The sequence below is a fragment of the Eptesicus fuscus genome, chromosome 22 (genome assembly GCF_027574615.1).
Source record: "Eptesicus fuscus isolate TK198812 chromosome 22, DD_ASM_mEF_20220401, whole genome shotgun sequence".
Classification (NCBI taxonomy): Eukaryota; Metazoa; Chordata; class Mammalia; order Chiroptera; family Vespertilionidae; genus Eptesicus; species Eptesicus fuscus.
The window spans coordinates 40,588,550-40,606,894 of NC_072494.1; the positions used below are offsets into that span (position 1 = coordinate 40,588,550).

Here is an 18,345-nt window from a genome sequence, read left to right on the forward strand (position 1 = left end):
CACAGCAGGGCTTCCTCGCCGATTGGAATGATTCGGGGTGAGGTTTGCCCTGGACATTCTCGGGATTCTCTCCACATTCTCCCTGCTCCCTCTCCTCCCACCACGCCCCACCTCAGCACGCGGGTCCTTAGTCTCCATTTTCCTGATGTTGATCAGCTCTTACCTGCCCTGGCCCATTGCCTTTGGTTTCCTCAACGCCCAGCATTTGCAACACATCCCCAGGTGTTGCTGATGCTTCGGGTCCTAGAAGCACTTTGAAAGCGACTGATTAAACCTTAGTTCTTAAAGGCCCCAGCACCTCTCGAGCAACCTGCCAACAACAGCAGAAATCCACACTGCAAATTAGTTACGCGTGTGTTAATACAGATACCCTTATACATAGTTTGTTGGGCAATTGTTTCTAAATTGTTATCATTAGTGACGGCAGTTTTGATATCATGATGAAGGAACTCACAGAATAGGAATCGGAAGAGCTGGGGCTTATAACCTTCCAGCTCTTAGATTTTGTGCCAAAAAAGTCAAATCCCAGTAATGCATCACGGATGTACATCACAGGGTTGTGAGAAAGAGAATCTGGTGAGCCAGCTGAAAATGCAGAGTAAATTGTGACTGTGTCTTCTTGGTGAGCCATGCTCTGTGGGGCCCCAGCAGCTCGCCCCAGGCCTCAGCGTTCTGGGCCCTGAGACGCTGCCTGAGCGAGCGCGCCTTCAGCTCTAAGTCACGGGAACCTGCACCCAAACCGGCTGCAAGGACAAAGATGCTTCCTCTGCGCATTACCGGGCGCCCAGCCCTGGAGCGCTGGCTGTAAGAGGAGAGGGCTGCAGGGACGGGCCAGGGGGTTGCTGGGAAACGAGTGTGTAATAGAGATGGTGTTTATGATCATTTGCATTGGCTCTTGGAGCTCTTTAAGGTTAGGATGACTCATAAGCCAGACCCAGGACACTCGGGACGATGCATTTTAAACCCCAGAGCAGTGGGTCTCCGCGGGGGCTGCACGTGAGGACCACAGGCAGGTTTTAGGGTCCCCTGTCTGGGCGCTGCTCCACAGCTGCTCCTCTGGTGGGGCTGGGCTGTGCCTCAGACACTGGTGTTTTGCCAAAGCTCCCCAAGTAATTCTTTTCTTTTTTTTTAAAGATTTTTAAAATTTGATTTTTAGAGTGAGAGGTTGGGCAAAGGGTGGGATTCATAGGGCGATCCCTCCCCCCCTCCCCCCCACCCCCCCCCCGCCGCCACGCCACTCCCACCCCGTTCCACAATCCCTTAGAAATCAGTTCTTAAACTTTGGTGTGAATAAGAATCACCTGGAAAACTTTATTTTATTTTATTTATTTTATTGCAGACACCTGGGCATCCCCTCTGAGGGCTGATTTAGTAGGTCTGGAGGGGAGCCCCAGAGTCAGCACTTTCACCAGCTTCTTGAAAGTCTAAGATACGGTGGACCTCGGTTCTCGAACTTAAATCGTTCAGGAAGGCTGTTCGAGAAGCGATTTGTTCAAAAGCCAAACCATTTTCCCCATTAGAAATAATATAAATTGAATTAATCCGTTCCAGACCCCCCAAGGGATTCCGTTAACCTTCCTTATATACAGTACATGTCTAATGGACTGTTTAATCTATAAACAAACACTTCCTTTCTTAAATTGATGGAACCACCCCTACCGGCCTCACAGGACTCATTTTCAGCACTCATTCCAGGGGTGTCTCTCAGGTCAGCATGCAGTATCTTTGCTTGATCACGTATCACTGCCTCAGAAATGCTGTCACCTGCTCACTGCTTTGTCTTTATCCAAATCAACAGTCTTTCTACCTCTTCCATTGCCTGTGATCATTGCTTCTTTCACACCCTTAACAACATTAGCACTCTTGATGGTCTCTATGTGTTTTAAAATTGTGCTAATCACTGGTTTCCCCAGAAACAAAAGCTTTCTCTCCTTTGTTTGTTGCGTGAGAGACACTTTTTATCATGATGAGGTATCAGGAAGAAAGAGTTGTCAGGTTGAAAACCGAAGTTTGGTTTGACAACTGAGACATCGACATTTTTTCCATGAACAATTTAGTCAAGAACTGAATTGTTCAAGATGGGAGATGTTTGAGAAACGAGATTTGACTGTAATTGATCTACCACCACCATATTAGTAGAATTCCTCAAGGACAACCCTGATGAAAAATGGAAATGATTCATACTTAGGAGACACCCAAAAAACTCAAAAGATTGAACAGCCAAATCACCAAACAACACATATAGTTGTCCAATAGACACACATGAAAAGATGCCCCAAATCATTGGTCATTATGGAAATGCAAATCAAAACCTCATTGAAATACCACTAAAAAACTATTAACTTACTAAATGACTAAAATTTAAAAAGAGATTATGGCAATTTTGGTAGGGAAGCACAATGGCTCAGCCACTATAAATTTCAGACAGTTGCTTAGAAAGTTAAACATACACTTACCTTATCACCCAGCAATTCCACTCCCAGGTATTTGCCCACATGACATAAAAATTTGTTCATATAAAAGCCTGTTCATGTTCCTCTAATCCTCCTCCCCCAGCCCTCTGCTTCTGGTAACCATGCATCTGATCTCTTTTTTTTAGATTTTGGTGATCAAAGGGTTACAAACGTCCAGTTATAACATAAAAGATAAGTAAGTACTAGGGATGTAATGTACAACAAGCATGTCAAACTCAAAGGCTAACACGGGCCAAATAAACAAAGCATGCGGCCCACGGGACTCAAGTTTGACATGCTTGATGTGCACATGGTGACTATAGCTTAGTGCTGAATGATGAATAAGAAAGTTGTTAAGTGAGTAAATTCTAACATTTCCTATCACATGGAGGAGTCCCCCCACCCCTTTTCTTCTTTCTCTTCTTTTTATTGTATCTACTAGAGGCCCGGTGCATGAAATTTGTGCATGGATAGGGTCCCTAGGCCTGGCCAGTGATCAGGGCCAATTGGGGCCTTCTGGCTGCTGGCCGGTGCCTTCTTTCATTCCACACCGCTCCCTGGTGTTCAGTGTACATCATAGAGAGCGATCGAACTCCCGGTCTCCTGGTCGAACTCCTGAGGGGACACTTTACATATTAGCCTTTTACTAGTACAGTAGGTCCTCGGGTTACATCAGAGATCCGTTCCTACGGCGCGACGTAACGCAATTTTCACCGTAAGTCGAAACCCACCTACATAAGCACCTATATCACTCACATGGAGCACATACACAGCAGTAATGAAGTGAAACAGTAAAAAAATTTTTAAAGAAAGATAACAATTCCTGACCTTTACTTGTGGTAAATAAATAATAAAAATCATAAAGCACATGTGTACATACATCAAAATGACGGAACTTTTTTTTATTATAAATAAATGGGAGATGGCGATGTAACCACAAAACGACATACGTCGAGTCCAACATAACCCGAGGACTGTCTGTATATAGATAGATAGATAGATAGATAGATAGATAGATAGATATGAGAAGACGGATGTTGGCTAAGCCTATTGTGGTAACCATTTCACAGTATACATAAATCAAACCATCATGTGATATGCCCTAAACTTATACAGTAATGGATAACAATTATTTCTCAGTAAAACAAAAATATATGAAGTTTAAGTATTAAAAATGCATACATGGATATTTTTAGCAGACTTATCCATAATTACCAAACACTGGGAAAACCCAAATGTCTTTCAACAGGTAAACGGTTAACACCTGTAATACAGCCACACCATGTTACAATACACCCAACACAGAAGGAACGAAGAACCGACTGCAACCACGTGGATGGATCTCTAAAGCACTCTTCAGGCACAAAAGACTAGATGTTGTCCAATTCCACTTATTTGACATTCTGGAAAAGGCAAGACCATGGTGACAGGAAGTAGATGAGAAGTGACCAGGGTATGGGGTGTGGTATGGGTATGGGGGACAATATGACCCCCAAGGGGCATACGTGGGCTTGGGGAGGTGATGGAACTGTTCTCTGTGTTAATTATGGTGCCGGTTACATGACTGTATGCTAAACGTTTAAACAGACAAATCATACATCGGGGATGGGGGGGGGGCTTAATGTGAAGGAAAAGAAATCACACGGAAGGATAAAAAGTGGCTTCACTCAGATTAAACTCATTCTGTATTTGAGAGCCGAGCCCAGTTCCCGGGGAGCTGGGTGCGTGTGTCCGGCAGCTTGGAAGGGGCTTGTGCGGAGAGATGATGGTCCATGGGCCTCTCAGGGCCCACAGCCTCCGAAGGGGACTGGAGCTTTAGCAGAGCAGCCCTGCGCCCCGGGGCGCCACGCCCACCAGCGACCAGGCTCCCAGCCTTGCCCAGATCGCCTGGCTCTGGCCCTTCCTGGTCCTCCTGGTGTTTGAAATTACTTCGGACGCTTGTGCGGTCCTGGGAGGCTACTTGGAAGAACAAATACCAGGGCGTGCTGGGGGGGGGTCGGTGTGGCAGAGATAGGGGAGGTGAGGGAAGGGCCCGACACGCTGCTTTCTCAGGTGAGTGTTTCTAAGGAGTGTGAAGCCGCTCGCTTTTATGATCCATCTGCAAGTCTGTTCTTTCTCCAAGGAGTTCCTTCCATCTGTGTGTTCCCGACATTTTCCTAGAATTCCACCTTAAAACGCGCTGGATGCACTGAGGCCAGCGCCGCGCAGAGCTTTGCCTAGACGATGACGGATTGCCTTTGGAGCCGGCTCCACACATCTGGAAGCCACATGTCGGCGGCAGCTGCATAAAACGGTCGGCCCAGCAGACCTGGGGTGACACTTCTTGCCAGGAGCCCAGACAGCATGAGCCTCGCTCTTCTGTGGGTGTTTCTGCCGCTGGTCGCCGTGGCCTGGGGCCAGTATGGCGACTACGGGTACCCGTACCAGCAGTACCACGACTACAGCGACGACGGGTGGGTGAACCTGAACCGGCAGGGCTTCAGCTTCCAGTGTCCCCACGGGCAGGTGGTGGTGGCCGTGAGGAGCATCTTCAGCAAGAAGGAAGGTTCGGACAGACAGTGGAACTACGCCTGCATGCCCACCACCCAGAGCCTGGGGGAGCCTACGGAGTGCTGGTGGGAGGAGATCAACAGGGCCGGCATGGAATGGTAAGGGGGTGCAGGGGACCGAGGGGATGTCGGGTAAGGGATGTCCCTGCACTTGGGTAAGGGACACCCCCTGCACTTGGGTAAGGGATCCCCCCTGCACTTGGGTAAAGGACACCCCCTGCACTTGGGTAAGGGACACCCCTGCACTTGGGTAAGGGACACCCCTGCACTTGGGTAAGGGACACCCCCTGCACTTGGGTAAGGGACACCCCTGCACTTGGGTAAGGGACACCCCTGCACTTGGGTAAGGGACACCCCCTGCACTTGGGTAAGGGACACCCCCTGCACTTGGGTAAGGGACACCCCCTGCACTTGGGTAAGGGACACCCCCTGCACTTGGGTAAGGGACACCCCCTGCACTTGGGTAAGGGACACCCCCTGCCCTTGGGTAAGGGACACCCCCTGCACTTGGGTAAGGGACACCCCTGCACTTGGGTAAGGGACGCCCCTGCACTTGGGTAAAGGACACCCCCTGCCCTTGGGTAAGGGACACCCCCTGCACTTGGGTAAGGGACGCCCCTGCACTTGGGTAAGGGACGCCCCTGCACTTGGGTAAGGGATGCCCCTGCACTTGGGTAAGGGACACCCCTGCACTTGGGTAAGGGATCCCCCCTGCACTTGGGTAAGGGATGTCCCTGCACTTGGGTAAGGGATCCCCCCTGCACTTGGGTAAGGGATCCCCCTGCACTTGGGTAAGGGATCCCCCTGCACTTGGGTAAGGGATCCCCCTGCACTTGGGTAAGGGATCCCCCTGCACTTGGGTAAGGGACACCCCCTGCACTTGGGTAAGGGACACCCCTGCACTTGGGTAAGGGACACCCCCTGCACTTGGGTAAGGGATCCCCCTGCACTTGGGTAAGGGACACCCCCTGCACTTGGGTAAGGGATCCCCCCTGCACTTGGGTAAGGGACACCCCTGCACTTGGGTAAGGGATCCCCCCTGCACTTGGGTAAGGGACACCCCCTGCACTTGGGTAAGGGACACCCCCTGCACTTGGGTAAGGGATCCCCCTGCACTTGGGTAAGGGATCCCCCCTGCACTTGGGTAAGGGATCCCCCCTGCACTTGGGTAAGGGATCCCCCTGCACTTGGGTAAGGGATCCCCCCTGCACTTGGGTAAGGGATCCCCCTGCACTTGGGTAAGGGATCCCCCTGCACTTGGGTAAGGGACACCCCCTGCACTTGGGTAAGGGACGCCCCTGCACTTGGGTAAGGGACACCCCCTGCACTTGGGTAAGGGATCCCCCCTGCACTTGGGTAAGGGACACCCCCTGCACTTGGGTAAGGGATCCCCCTGCACTTGGGTAAGGGACACCCCCTGCACTTGGGTAAGGGACACCCCCTGCACTTGGGTAAGGGACACCCCCTGCACTTGGGTAAGGGATCCCCCTGCACTTGGGTAAGGGACACCCCTGCACTTGGGTAAGGGACACCCCCTGCACTTGGGTAAGGGATCCCCCCTGCACTTGGGTAAGGGACACCCCTGCACTTGGGTAAGGGACACCCCCTGCACTTGGGTAAGGGATCCCCCCTGCACTTGGGTAAGGGATCCCCCTGCACTTGGGTAAGGGACGCCCCTGCACTTGGGTAAGGGACACCCCCTGCACTTGGGTAAGGGATCCCCCTGCACTTGGGTAAGGGATCCCCCTGCACTTGGGTAAGGGACACCCCCTGCACTTGGGTAAGGGACACCCCTGCACTTGGGTAAGGGACGCCCCTGCACTTGGGTAAGGGACACCCCCTGCACTTGGGTAAGGGATCCCCCCTGCACTTGGGTAAGGGACACCCCTGCACTTGGGTAAGGGACACCCCTGCACTTGGGTAAGGGACACCCCCTGCACTTGGGTAAGGGACACCCCTGCACTTGGGTAAGGGACACCCCTGCACTTGGGTAAGGGATCCCCCTGCACTTGGGTAAGGGATCCCCCTGCACTTGGGTAAGGGATCCCCCTGCACTTGGGTAAGGGACACCCCTGCACTTGGGTAAGGGATCCCCCTGCACTTGGGTAAGGGATCCCCCTGCACTTGGGTAAGGGATCCCCCTGCACTTGGGTAAGGGACGCCCCTGCACTTGGGTAAGGGATCCCCCTGCACTTGGGTAAGGGACGCCCCTGCACTTGGGTAAGGGACACCCCCTGCACTTGGGTAAGGGACACCCCTGCACTTGGGTAAGGGATCCCCCTGCACTTGGGTAAGGGATCCCCCCTGCACTTGGGTAAGGGATCCCCCTGCACTTGGGTAAGGGACACCCCCTGCACTTGGGTAAGGGATCCCCCCTGCCCTTGGGTAAGGGACACCCCTGCACTTGGGTAAGGGATCCCCCTGCACTTGGGTAAGGGATTCCCCCCTGCACTTGGGTAAGGGATCCCCCTGCACTTGGGTAAGGAAGACCCCCTGCACTTGGGTAAGGAAGACCCCCTGCACTTGGGTAAGGGATCCCCCTGCACTTGGGTAAGGGACACCCCCTGCACTTGGGTAAGGGATCCCCCCTGCACTTGGGTAAGGGATGTCCCTGCACTTGGGTAAGGGATCCCCCTGCACTTGGGTAAGGGATCCCCCTGCACTTGGGTAAGGGATTCCCCCCTGCACTTGGGTAAGGAACACCCCCTGCACTTGGGTAAGGGACGCCCCTGCACTTGGGTAAGGGATCCCCCTGCACTTGGGTAAGGGACACCCCTGCACTTAGGTAAGGGACGCCGCCTGCACTTGGGTAAGGGACGCCCCTGCACTTGGGTAAGGGATTCCCCCCTGCACTTGGGTAAGGGATCCCCCTGCACTTGGGTAAGGGATTCCCCCCTGCACTTGGGTAAGGGATCCCCCTGCACTTGGGTAAGGGACACCCCTGCACTTGGGTAAGGGATCCCCCTGCACTTAGGTAAGGGACGCCGCCTGCACTTGGGTAAGGGACGCCCCTGCACTTGGGTAAGGGACACCCCTGCACTTGGGTAAGGGATCCCCCTGCACTTAGGTAAGGGACGCCGCCTGCACTTGGGTAAGGGACGCCCCTGCACTTGGGTAAGGGACACCCCTGCACTTGGGTAAGGGACACCCCTGCACTTGGGTAAGGGACACCCCTGCACTTGGGTAAGGGACACCCCTGCACTTGGGTAAGGGATTCCCCCCTGCACTTGGGTAAGGGACGCCCCTGCACTTGGGTAAGGGACACCCCCTGCACTTGGGTAAGGGATCCCCCCTGCACTTGGGTAAGGGACACCCCCAGCACTTGGGTAAGGGACACCCCTGCACTTGGGTAAGGGACCCCCCTGCACTTGGGTAAGGGATCCCCCTGCACTTGGGTAAGGGACGCCCCTGCACTTGGGTAAGGGATTCCCCCCTGCACTTGGGTAAGGGACACCCCCTGCACTTGGGTAAGGGACACCCCTGCACTTGGGTAAGGGACACCCCTGCACTTGGGTAAGGGATTCCCCCCTGCACTTGGGTAAGGGACACCCCTGCACTTGGGTAAGGGACACCCCTGCACTTGGGTAAGGGACACCCCTGCACTTGGGTAAGGGATTCCCCCCTGCACTTGGGTAAGGGACACCCCCTGCACTTGGGTAAGGGATCCCCCTGCACTTGGGTAAGGGACACCCCTGCACTTGGGTAAGGGATCCCCCTGCACTTGGGTAAGGGACACCCCTGCACTTGGGTAAGGGATCCCCCTGCACTTGGGTAAGGGATCACCCCTGCACTTGGGTAAGGGACGCCCCCTGCACTTGGGTAAGGGACACCCCTGCACTTGGGTAAGGGATCCCCCCTGCACTTGGGTAAGGGACGCCCCCTGCACTTGGGTAAGGGACGCCCCTGCACTTGGGTAAGGGATCCCCCCTGCACTTGGGTAAGGGACACCCCTGCCCTTGGGTAAGGGATCCCCCTGCACTTGGGTAAGGGACACCCCTGCACTTGGGTAAGGGATCCCCCTGCACTTGGGTAAGGGATCCCCCTGCACTTGGGTAAGGGATCCCCCCTGCACTTGGGTAAGGGACGCCCCTGCACTTGGGTAAGGGACACCCCCTGCACTTGGGTAAGGGACACCCCCTGCACTTGGGTAAGGGATCCCCCTGCACTTGGGTAAGGGACACCCCCTGCACTTGGGTAAGGGACACCCCCTGCCCTTGGCCTGGGACTATCACAGCATGTCCCGCCCCCGGGGGCTGCCTGACCCTCAGTAACAGCACCCACTGAAGCCTGGGCAAGTCCTACAGGAACCTCGCCGCTGGAGCTCTGGGTGGGTTTACCAGGCTGAGGTCCACTGCAGTTTGGGGAAACAGACAACTGGACCCTCTCCACAGACAGTTTGAGAAACACTGACTCAGAGCAATGGGTAGGGGAAAGGGGACAAGAACCAGGCAAAGAGACGTGAAATCGTGGCTCCCTGCTGCCCGTTACACGTGCTCTCAGTTACTGGGATGGAGGGCCTGCCCCGTCCATGACTGGAGAGCAGGTCACCAAAGGCTTCTAGGGGAGCTGCTGCTCCCCCGTGACTGGGCTCTGCCCCAATCAACGGCCCGGGCATGGTCCCCGCCTGTGCTTCACTCGCTGTGGGTGTGACTGGCCCAGCCCCATGCTGGGTCAGGAGCCTATCCCAGTAGCTACTAGCTGTGAGGCTCGTTACTCAAGCAACCTGGATGGAGGCAGGTGTGCGGATGGATGGAGGCAGGTGTGTGGATGGATGGAGGCAGGTGTGCGGATGGATGGAGGCAGGTGTGTGGATGGATGGAGGCAGGCGTGAGGATGGATGGAGGCAGGTGTGCGGATGGATGGAGGCAGGTGTGTGGATGGATGGAGGCAGGCGTGAGGATGGATGGAGGCAGGTGTGCGGATGGATGGAGGCAGGTGTGCGGATGGATGGAGGGTGGGGGACCTGCCCAGGGAGGAGGAAGCCTGGCTGACATGTCATGTGGTGCAGTGGGTTTGGGGGAGGTCAAGCCGGGGGGGTGGGGAGCGTGTCACACTACCAGCAGACAGAAAATGATGGGCCATCAAGGGGGAAGATGCTGATGGGTGGAGGAGCCAGGCAAGAGAGGGGACCTCTGAGTCATACAAACAGCGGCCATTTACTGAGCGCTTACCCCGAGCAGTACCATGGATTCTCTTACTTAATGCTCAGAGCAAACCTGTAGGTGATTTTGGTGGATGGACTGAGGTCTAGAGATCAGGGGTTTCCTCAGCTGGAAAGTGGCAGAGCCAGGATTTGGGTTCCACGAGTCTTAACTCCAAAGCGTTGGTGCTTAACCACAGTGCTGGGTCACTGAGGGCCTGCTGCCTGCCCCAGAGCCAGAGCCGCAGGACAAGGTCAGGGCCACAGGGCTGGACTCAGGGCCACAGGCCAAGGTCAGGGCCGCAGGGCTGGACTCAGGGCCACAGGCCAAGGTCAGGGCCGCAGGGCTGGACTCAGGGCCACAGGCCAAGGTCAGGGCCACAGGGCTGGACTCAGGGGCACAGGCCAAGGTCAGAGCCACGGGACAAGGTTAGGACTGTAGGACTGGACTCAGGGCTACAGGATAAGATCAGGGCCATAGGACAAGGTCAGGGCCACAGGTCTGGCCTCAGGGCCTCAGGACTGGACTCAGGGCCTCAGTCTTCATCCTGGGGAGGCTGGGATCTCAAGGTCACAGCCAAGCGCAGCTCTGGAAGGTTGGGGACTAACTTGGTTACCATGACTGAGGAGGGGCTCAGCCAGCTGGTGGAAGGGTGGGGAGAGGGTCACACAAGCAGTAGCAGGTAGGGGACCCTTTACTGGGCCTTTGTCCACCCCACTGCCTGTGGTGAGCAGATGTAATTATCCAAAACCCCTTCTGACCGCTGCCTGCCTCCGAGACTGGCATCTCCAGGGACTCCCGGAACCAGGGCCCATCACTGGCGCGGAGCCTGGGGAAGGCCCAGTTAAACTGTCCCTCTAGTCGCCCATCCAGGGGTGTCCTATGAGAGGGGCCCTCTTGGAGCCACAGCAGAGCAGCGCGCAGAGATGGCTCCTCACCCCCGAAGGAGGTGCCGGGGGCGCTGAGTCAGGAGGCCTGGGTCTGGATCCTGGTTCTGAAGACAATTTGCCGGGGACTTTGGGCCTAGGGTTCAGCTCCCTCAGCTGCCGGCTCACTTCGGCCAGACACAGGCCTTGGCGGGCACGACCCCGCTCTGGCTCTGCCGGGCCCTGACATGCACTTGGATTTTCTTGCCTCTGCTGCTCTTCTTGTTTGTCTTTCTGTTTAGAGAAGGCAAGTGGTGATTGCTTTTCAACTTGACAACTTGTGACTGGTTTGTCATTAACTCCCAAAGGCCTTGCAGAAAAGCAACAGAAAAGGGAGTGGGGATAACGTCATTTCATTTGGCCAAGCAAGACGCTGACAGGCAGGCTCTCCCCCTCCGCTTGCTCCTCACGGTGAGTGTGCAGAGTTAGAGGGTCCCCCTTCTTCCCTGGGGAGTCCCCCTCACTAATCGCAGAGCACAGAATGCACAAATATGAACCAGCCTCTCCGGGCGGACACCCCTCACCCACAGGCTTCCTGTCTTTAGATAATCGTTGCTTTGAGTTCAGACTCCAGTCTCAGGATAAAGTCTGGCGGGAAGGAATTGCTCAGTGGCTGGGAAGCAATTACCTCTCCTGTCCAGGCTCGTAATCTGTTCTGGGGGGAGAGCGGACGGTCCTGTGCAATTTGGCTGCCTCGTATAACTAAATTAGCCTGCGGGGCTTATGTTCAGAGGGGAGATGAGTCTCGAACTCCAGCAAGAAAAATCCAAGTGCATTTCCAGGGCCAAGCAAAGCTCAGGGCCCTGGAGGCAGGGCGCCTTCTGGGATCGGCAGTCTGACCGCTCTTTTCTCAGCTGGACGACAGTGCACGGGGTTTGCTGAGGACACTGGCTGAGTGGGCAGGACTCCTAACAGTGCTTCTACCGCGGCTGAGGGTCCAGGCAGCTGAGGGCCCACGTGGCTCAGGGGCCCATGAGGCTGAGGGCCCACGTGGCTCAGGGGCCCATGAGGCTGAGGGGCCCACGTGGCTGAGGGTCCACACGGCTGCTTGCCTCGGCGGCTTGGCTGAGACAGGATCCTGAAGTGTGCAGACTGCTCAGCTCTGACGTAGCCGGGAAGCTTTCCTAGGTCCCAGACGTGCCTCGGCAGTTGTCTGGAATCTTCTCTAACTCGGGAGGCACAGGCTGTGGGACATGTGGACCCGTGTGGAACAAGATGCCACTGGAATTTTGTAGGAGGTTAAACTCTGGTCTTAGAATCAGGAAACCTGGCTTCACAGCCCCCGTTTCCAGCACCGCGTGGCTCTGTGGCCGTGGGCACGTGGTTCCTCCTTCCAGGAAAACAGGAAAGGTGTGGCACCACTTCAGAAGCTGTTAGGCTGCTGCCAGGATGCTCACAAGAGAAAGAGCAGAGCCCTAAATCAACCCAGATCTAAACTAAATGCCTGTGAAGGGATCCGTCAAAACAAAACCCAAAACCCTCATAGACAGACAGCACTGTGGTGATTGCCAGAGGGAAAGAGGGTGGGGAAGGTAGAACAGGGTGCAGGGGCGATAAACGGCGATGCAAGGAGACTTAACTTAAGGTGGTGGACATACAATATAACATGCAGGTGATGTGTTAGAGAATAGCACCCCTGAAACCTATATGATTTTATTAACCAACTAGTGACCCGGTGCACAGATTCGTGCACATTGAAAGGAAATTAATTAGAAGAAAGATTCGTGCAGTAATTACGTTACTGCAAAAAATTGCATGTCAAATAGTATATATAATATAGAATTATATAGAGCATGGCTGGCACCCTGTTATTAGGTTTCTGTGGTCCTTGAAATCTCACTGTCCCAACGAGCTTAAAATCCACTAGTAAACCTCTTATTTCAAAACTAGAGGCCTGGTACATGAAAATTCATGCACTGGAGGGGAGTCGCTCAGCACAGCCTGCTTCCTCTCACAGTCCGGGAGCCCTCAGGGGCGGGAGGTGAGCCGGCAATCAGGGGAAGGCGATGCCCCATCACACCTCTGCTGCTGCCACTGCCTGCAGCGCAAGCCTCAGCTGGCCCTGGTTACCTGAACCTCAGGCGGCCCTGGGCGGCTGGGCAGCCGACATCCGAGGCTTGCCTATGCCTCGGGCCGGCTCTGGGTGGCTGGGGGACTGAGGGGACTGGGAGACTCTGGAGGCAGGCGCACGGCAAGGCCGCCCCAGCGAGGCTAAGGGAACTGTGTGCCGCCATCTTGTGGCTGTGGGCACCGCCATCTTTGAGGGTGGGGCAGTCAATTAGCATATTCCCTCCTTATTGGCTATGGGCGCTGTCGTCTTTGCAGCAGCGTGAGGGTCAATTAGCATATTCCCTTTTTATTAGATAGGATCATAAGGGCAAAGTGCCATGTGGTGACCTGATGCGTATCCTGGAGCAGAAGGGGCATTGGTGGAAAAGCCGGCGGATCTAATTCCAGCCTGGAGCTGAGTGGTGTCCACGTTAACTCCTGAGGGTGTGTGCAGGCGCCCAAGCTGTGAAGGCCGATGCTGCAGGAAGCCAGGGGGAGGGTTCACAGGTCCCGTATGACCTTCACGCATCTTCCGGGAACCTTAACGTTTCCAACATGAAAGGATTAAAAGCCAACAGGATGCCGGCGGTGGGGTGCATATTGGGAGTTAATGCAAACAGAGCGTCACAGATTCAGGCTCCGCACTGGGGGGAGGGGTTTCAGGGGGGCTCCAATTCACCCCAGAACAAGGCCCTTTCCCCATAGACTAGGGTGTAAGGCCACGAGAGCTCAGCCACTGGAAAACCAGCAGAATGCCACGTTAACTAGAGGTGCTATTACCCAGCCCTCCTTTCCGTGGTGCTTCAGAGTCATTAAACATTCCCCCTGCACACCTTCCTCTGCTCCTTCGTCCACGCCCAGATGCTTATTATCTCAAATGCCAGACCCCAGGGCAGTGACCCTGAGGGACAAACAGTCTCTGCAGAGTCACAGTCAAATCGCATTTGATCTTCACAGCTGTCCTGGGGGGCAGGCACTGCTGTTCTCCGTGTGTTTGGTACGAGGGGCGAGGGGCCCTGGCTCAGAAGTGTTGGGGCTCGCCTGCTCACAGCGCGACCGTGGCGGAGCCCAGGCCGGCGGCTGGGCCCACTGCGCTGCGGGCAGAGGTTATTATTCTTGGATCCCATAGTGGGTGCCGCGCTAAAGAAGGCATCACATGTGCTTGGGGTGACCCCTGAGGACCTGGAGGCTGAGTGCCAGAGAGCAGCCAGCTTCCCCTCGAGGTCCCTCCCCTGAGGACAGGAGTCAGTTGCCTGGGGGAGCTCCGCTAACATGGGTCCTGGCTGTGCCCACGAGGACAGCTGAGGTTCACGGCTCCGGGACGGGATTTGTTCCTGTCGATACCTCTATGTGCGTGCGTGCGTGCGTGCGTGCGTGTGTGTGCGTGTGTGTGTGCATGCATGTGTGTGTGTGTTTCTTTGAGCTTTTCTGAAATAATGGAAAGATTATGAATTTTGGAGTCAAACAGAGCAATTCCCAAAAGGCAGCCCGACTACTCCCTGTAGGCAAGGCATGTCAACCCTCTAAGCTGCTACCTCTGCACAGACCAGTCCCGGGCTGTGAAGTTAGATGAGGTGACAGATATGCATCACTGCTCCGTGTCCTCCAGGGACTTACTGACCTCTCCGAACCCGAGTGTCCTGAGTACCAAATGGTGCTGGGCGTGGGGAACGGACTAATCTGAGCCCGTTCTGTAGGACTGTTTTGTTGGTGAAAATAATTAATGTACACACAAGGCCTGGCACATGGTGACTTCTCGGTAAAGTTGCTTACCCTTCGAGTATGACTGCGCTGTGGGAACTGAAATTCGAAGAGACACCTAGGACAGCACTGGAAAATTATAAAGCTGAGATACAAATGGCCAGATTATGGGCCCCCGATGTGCAGTCTTTTGTTTGGGGAACATACAGTTCAGTTACGATCTAGAAATATTACGTGTTCAGTAGGAGTGTCTTGAGCAGCTTCATATTTTCAGGGAGACACCGAGGTGGGTTACACCTCTTGGTTTCAACAAAGATTGGACTAATCGATGCCCAGAGCTCCAGCGGCTGAGCCTGCGGCCCTGCACGGCCCTGGATGCTCTGGGGACTTAAGTGCATCTCCCAAGGCCATCTGGGTCTTCCGGGGCCTTTGGTAGCCTCCACCGCATCACGGGGCAGGAGCTGGTGCGGGAGGATCTGTATGTCTCTCCGCCCTGTTCTATGTCCCTCCATCCAGGTTGCTCCTGCTTCCCCCTCTTGTAACCTGGTAGACAGGCAGCAGACTGAAAGCCTGGAGTGGAGAAGGGAGCAGAAGCGGGACTGCAGGGATGGGGGGACTGCAGGGATGGGGGGACTGCGGGGAGGGTGGGACTGCAGGGATGGGGGGACTGCAGGAATGGGGGGATTGCGGGGGTGGGGGGACTGCAGGGATGGGGGACTGCAGGGATGGGGGACTGCAGGGATGGGGGACTGCAGGGATGGGGGGACTGCAGGGAGGGTGGGACTGCAGGGATGGGAGGACTGCAGGGATGGGGGAACTGCGGGGATGGGGGGACTGCGGGGATGGTGGGACTGCAGGGATGGGGGGACTGCAGGGAGGGTGGGACTGCAGGGATGGGGGGACTGCAGGGAGGGTGGGACTGCGGGGATGGGGGGACTGCGGGGATGGGGGACTGCGGGGATGGGGGACTGCGGGGATGGGGGGACTGCGGGGATGGAACTGCGGGGATGGGGGACTGCGGGGATGGGGGACTGCGGGAGGGTGGGACTGCAGGGATGGGGGGACTGCAGGGATGGGGGGACTGCAGGGATGGGGGGACTGCAGGGAGGGTGGGACTGCAGGGATGGGGGGACTGCAGGGAGGGTGGAACTGCGGGGGATGGGGGGACTGCGGGGATGGGGGACTGCGGGGATGGGGGGACTGCAGGGATGGAGGGACTGCGGGGATGGGGGGATTGCGGGGATGGGGGACTGCGGGGATGGGGGACTGCGGGGATGGGGGGACTGCGGGGATGGGGGACTGCGGGGATGGGGGTACTGCAGGAATGGGGGGGACTGCTGGGATGGGGGACTGCAGGGATGGGGGACTGCAGGGATGGGGTGACTGCAGGGATGGGGGACTGCGGGGAGGGTGGGACTGCAGGGATGGGGGGACTGCAGGGATGGGGGGACTGCAGGGATGGGGGGACTGCAGGGAGGGTGGGACTGCAGGGATGGGGGACTGCGGGGATGGGGGACTGCGGGGATGGGGGGACTGCAGGGATGGAGGGACTGCGGGGATGGGGGGATTGCGGGGATGGGGGACTGCAGGGATGGGGGACTGCAGGGATGGGGGGACTGCAGGGATGGGGGGACTGCGGGGATGGGGGGACTGCGGGGATGGGGGACTGCGGGGATGGGGGACTGCGGGGAGGGTGGGACTGCAGGGATGGGGGGACTGCAGGGATGGGGGGACTGCAGGGATGGGGGGACTGCAGGGAGGGTGGGACTGCAGGGATGGGGGGACTGCAGGGAGGGTGGAACTGCGGGGATGGGGGGACTGCGGGGATGGGGGGACTGTGGGGATGGGGGACTGCGGGGATGGGGGGACTGCAGGGATGGAGGGACTGCAGGGATGGGGGGATTGCAGGGATGGGGGACTGCAGGGATGGGGGGACTACAGGAATGGGGGGACTGCGGGGATGGGGGACTGCGGGGATGGGGGACTGCGGGGATGGGGGGACTGCAGGGATGGGGGGACTGCGGGGATGGGGGACTGCAGGGATGGGGGACTGCGGGGATGGGGGACTGCGGGGATGGGGGGACTGCGGGGATGGGGGACTGCGGGGATGGGGGTACTGCAGGAATGGGGGGACTGCGGGGATGGGGGACTGCGGGGATGGGGGACTGCGGGGATGGGGGACTGCGGGGATGGGGGGACTGCGGGGATGGGGGACTGCGGGGATGGGGGCACTGCGGGAATGGGGGGACTGCGGGGATGGGGGACTGCAGGGATGGGGGGACTGTGGGGATGGGGGACTGCGGGGATGGGGGGACTGCAGGGATGGGGGGACTGTGGGGATGGGGGACTGCGGGGATGGGGGGACTGCGGGGATGGGGGGACTGTGGGGATGGGGGGACTGCGGGGATGGGGGACTGCGGGGATGGGGGGACTGCAGGGATGGGGGGACTGCGGGGATGGGGGGACTGCGGGGATGGGGGACTGCAGGGACGTGGAGGGAGGTCGTGGAGAGTACCTTCTCCTGTCGCGTTTGTGCACCTTCTCCTGTCAGACACTCTGAGAGCTGTGTACTGGCCTCCCCCTCACTCGCTGCTGGAACGGGGCCGCACAGACCACTGCCCCACTGTCCAGACCCCCGCAGCCCTTTCCGAGCAGGGGAGATACTCCTGAGGGGATGTGAGCGATGGAAGCACAAATGAGACTAGACCATCGGAGGGCAGGGGCCTCGATGCACACCCTGATTTGTGATGTTGGTCTGGAGCTGAGCTCCCCTGACGTCTCAGCTCATGTGCACGGGTGACCCAGGCCCATCCCTCTCTTCTCTCTCAGCACGAAAGCACAGCGATCGCTAGAGAGCAGCCGGGAGTGAGTGTGCTGAAGAGTGAGGGACGGACGGGTTCAGTGCATATTTGAAGGCAGAGGTGTATGGATGAATAGGTGAACAATAAATAAAGGAAATATATTCAATGTCTAGTTTTGTCGGTGGCTTTACACACATTTGAGTGTCCGCAAGGCGCCTCCCACCCATCAGCACAGGCACCTCTTACTTTACCTGCGGTATTTTCTGGAAACTTAACTTTACTTGGGAAACAGGGCTGCATTCCAGCAGCGGTCAGCCAGGCCGCGGCCGGTGGCCAGGTGGGCAGGAAGCGCTGCGCTCAGAGGTGCTAAAGGCCTGTTCGCCTGGAAGTGCTGAGACCTCAGGCGCCGGGGGAGAGGGGGGGTCCCCGAGGCTCTGAGAGCAGCACCCTCTTCCCATGGAAAGAGCGGCCAGCATCCCGGTGGCAGTGGGACTTGGGCAGGAGAGGAGAGGGCAGCTTGGGAGATGGAAGGAGGGAAGAGGTGAGCACACTGGGGGCCAGCGCTGAGTCTGGAAGGGGCTGTGAAGACCCCTGGGGCCGAGTCCTAGACCTCCAGCCCCCCCGCCCGGGCAGCGCAGTGAGAATGGAGGGGCCACAGGGAGGGCTGTGGACAGGGAGCAGGGTGACCAGACTTGAGTCGGTAGCGAGGAGACTCCTGGGTAAGT

General features: G+C 57.0%; 1 protein-coding gene across 2 annotated transcripts in view; it reads left to right on the top strand.

The window, feature by feature from the left end:
- Positions 1 to 4,786: 4,786 nt before the first annotated feature.
- DPT (dermatopontin) overlaps positions 4,787 to 18,345 on the top strand; it is a 29,567-nt gene continuing 16,008 nt past the window's right edge. For both annotated transcript variants that reach the window (XM_008153122.3, XM_054711974.1), the window contains exon 1: positions 4,787 to 5,101. In XM_008153122.3, coding sequence (XP_008151344.1) covers positions 4,797 to 5,101 — 305 coding nt within the window. In that variant the 5' untranslated portion in view covers positions 4,787 to 4,796. The remainder of the gene's footprint in view (positions 5,102 to 18,345) is intronic.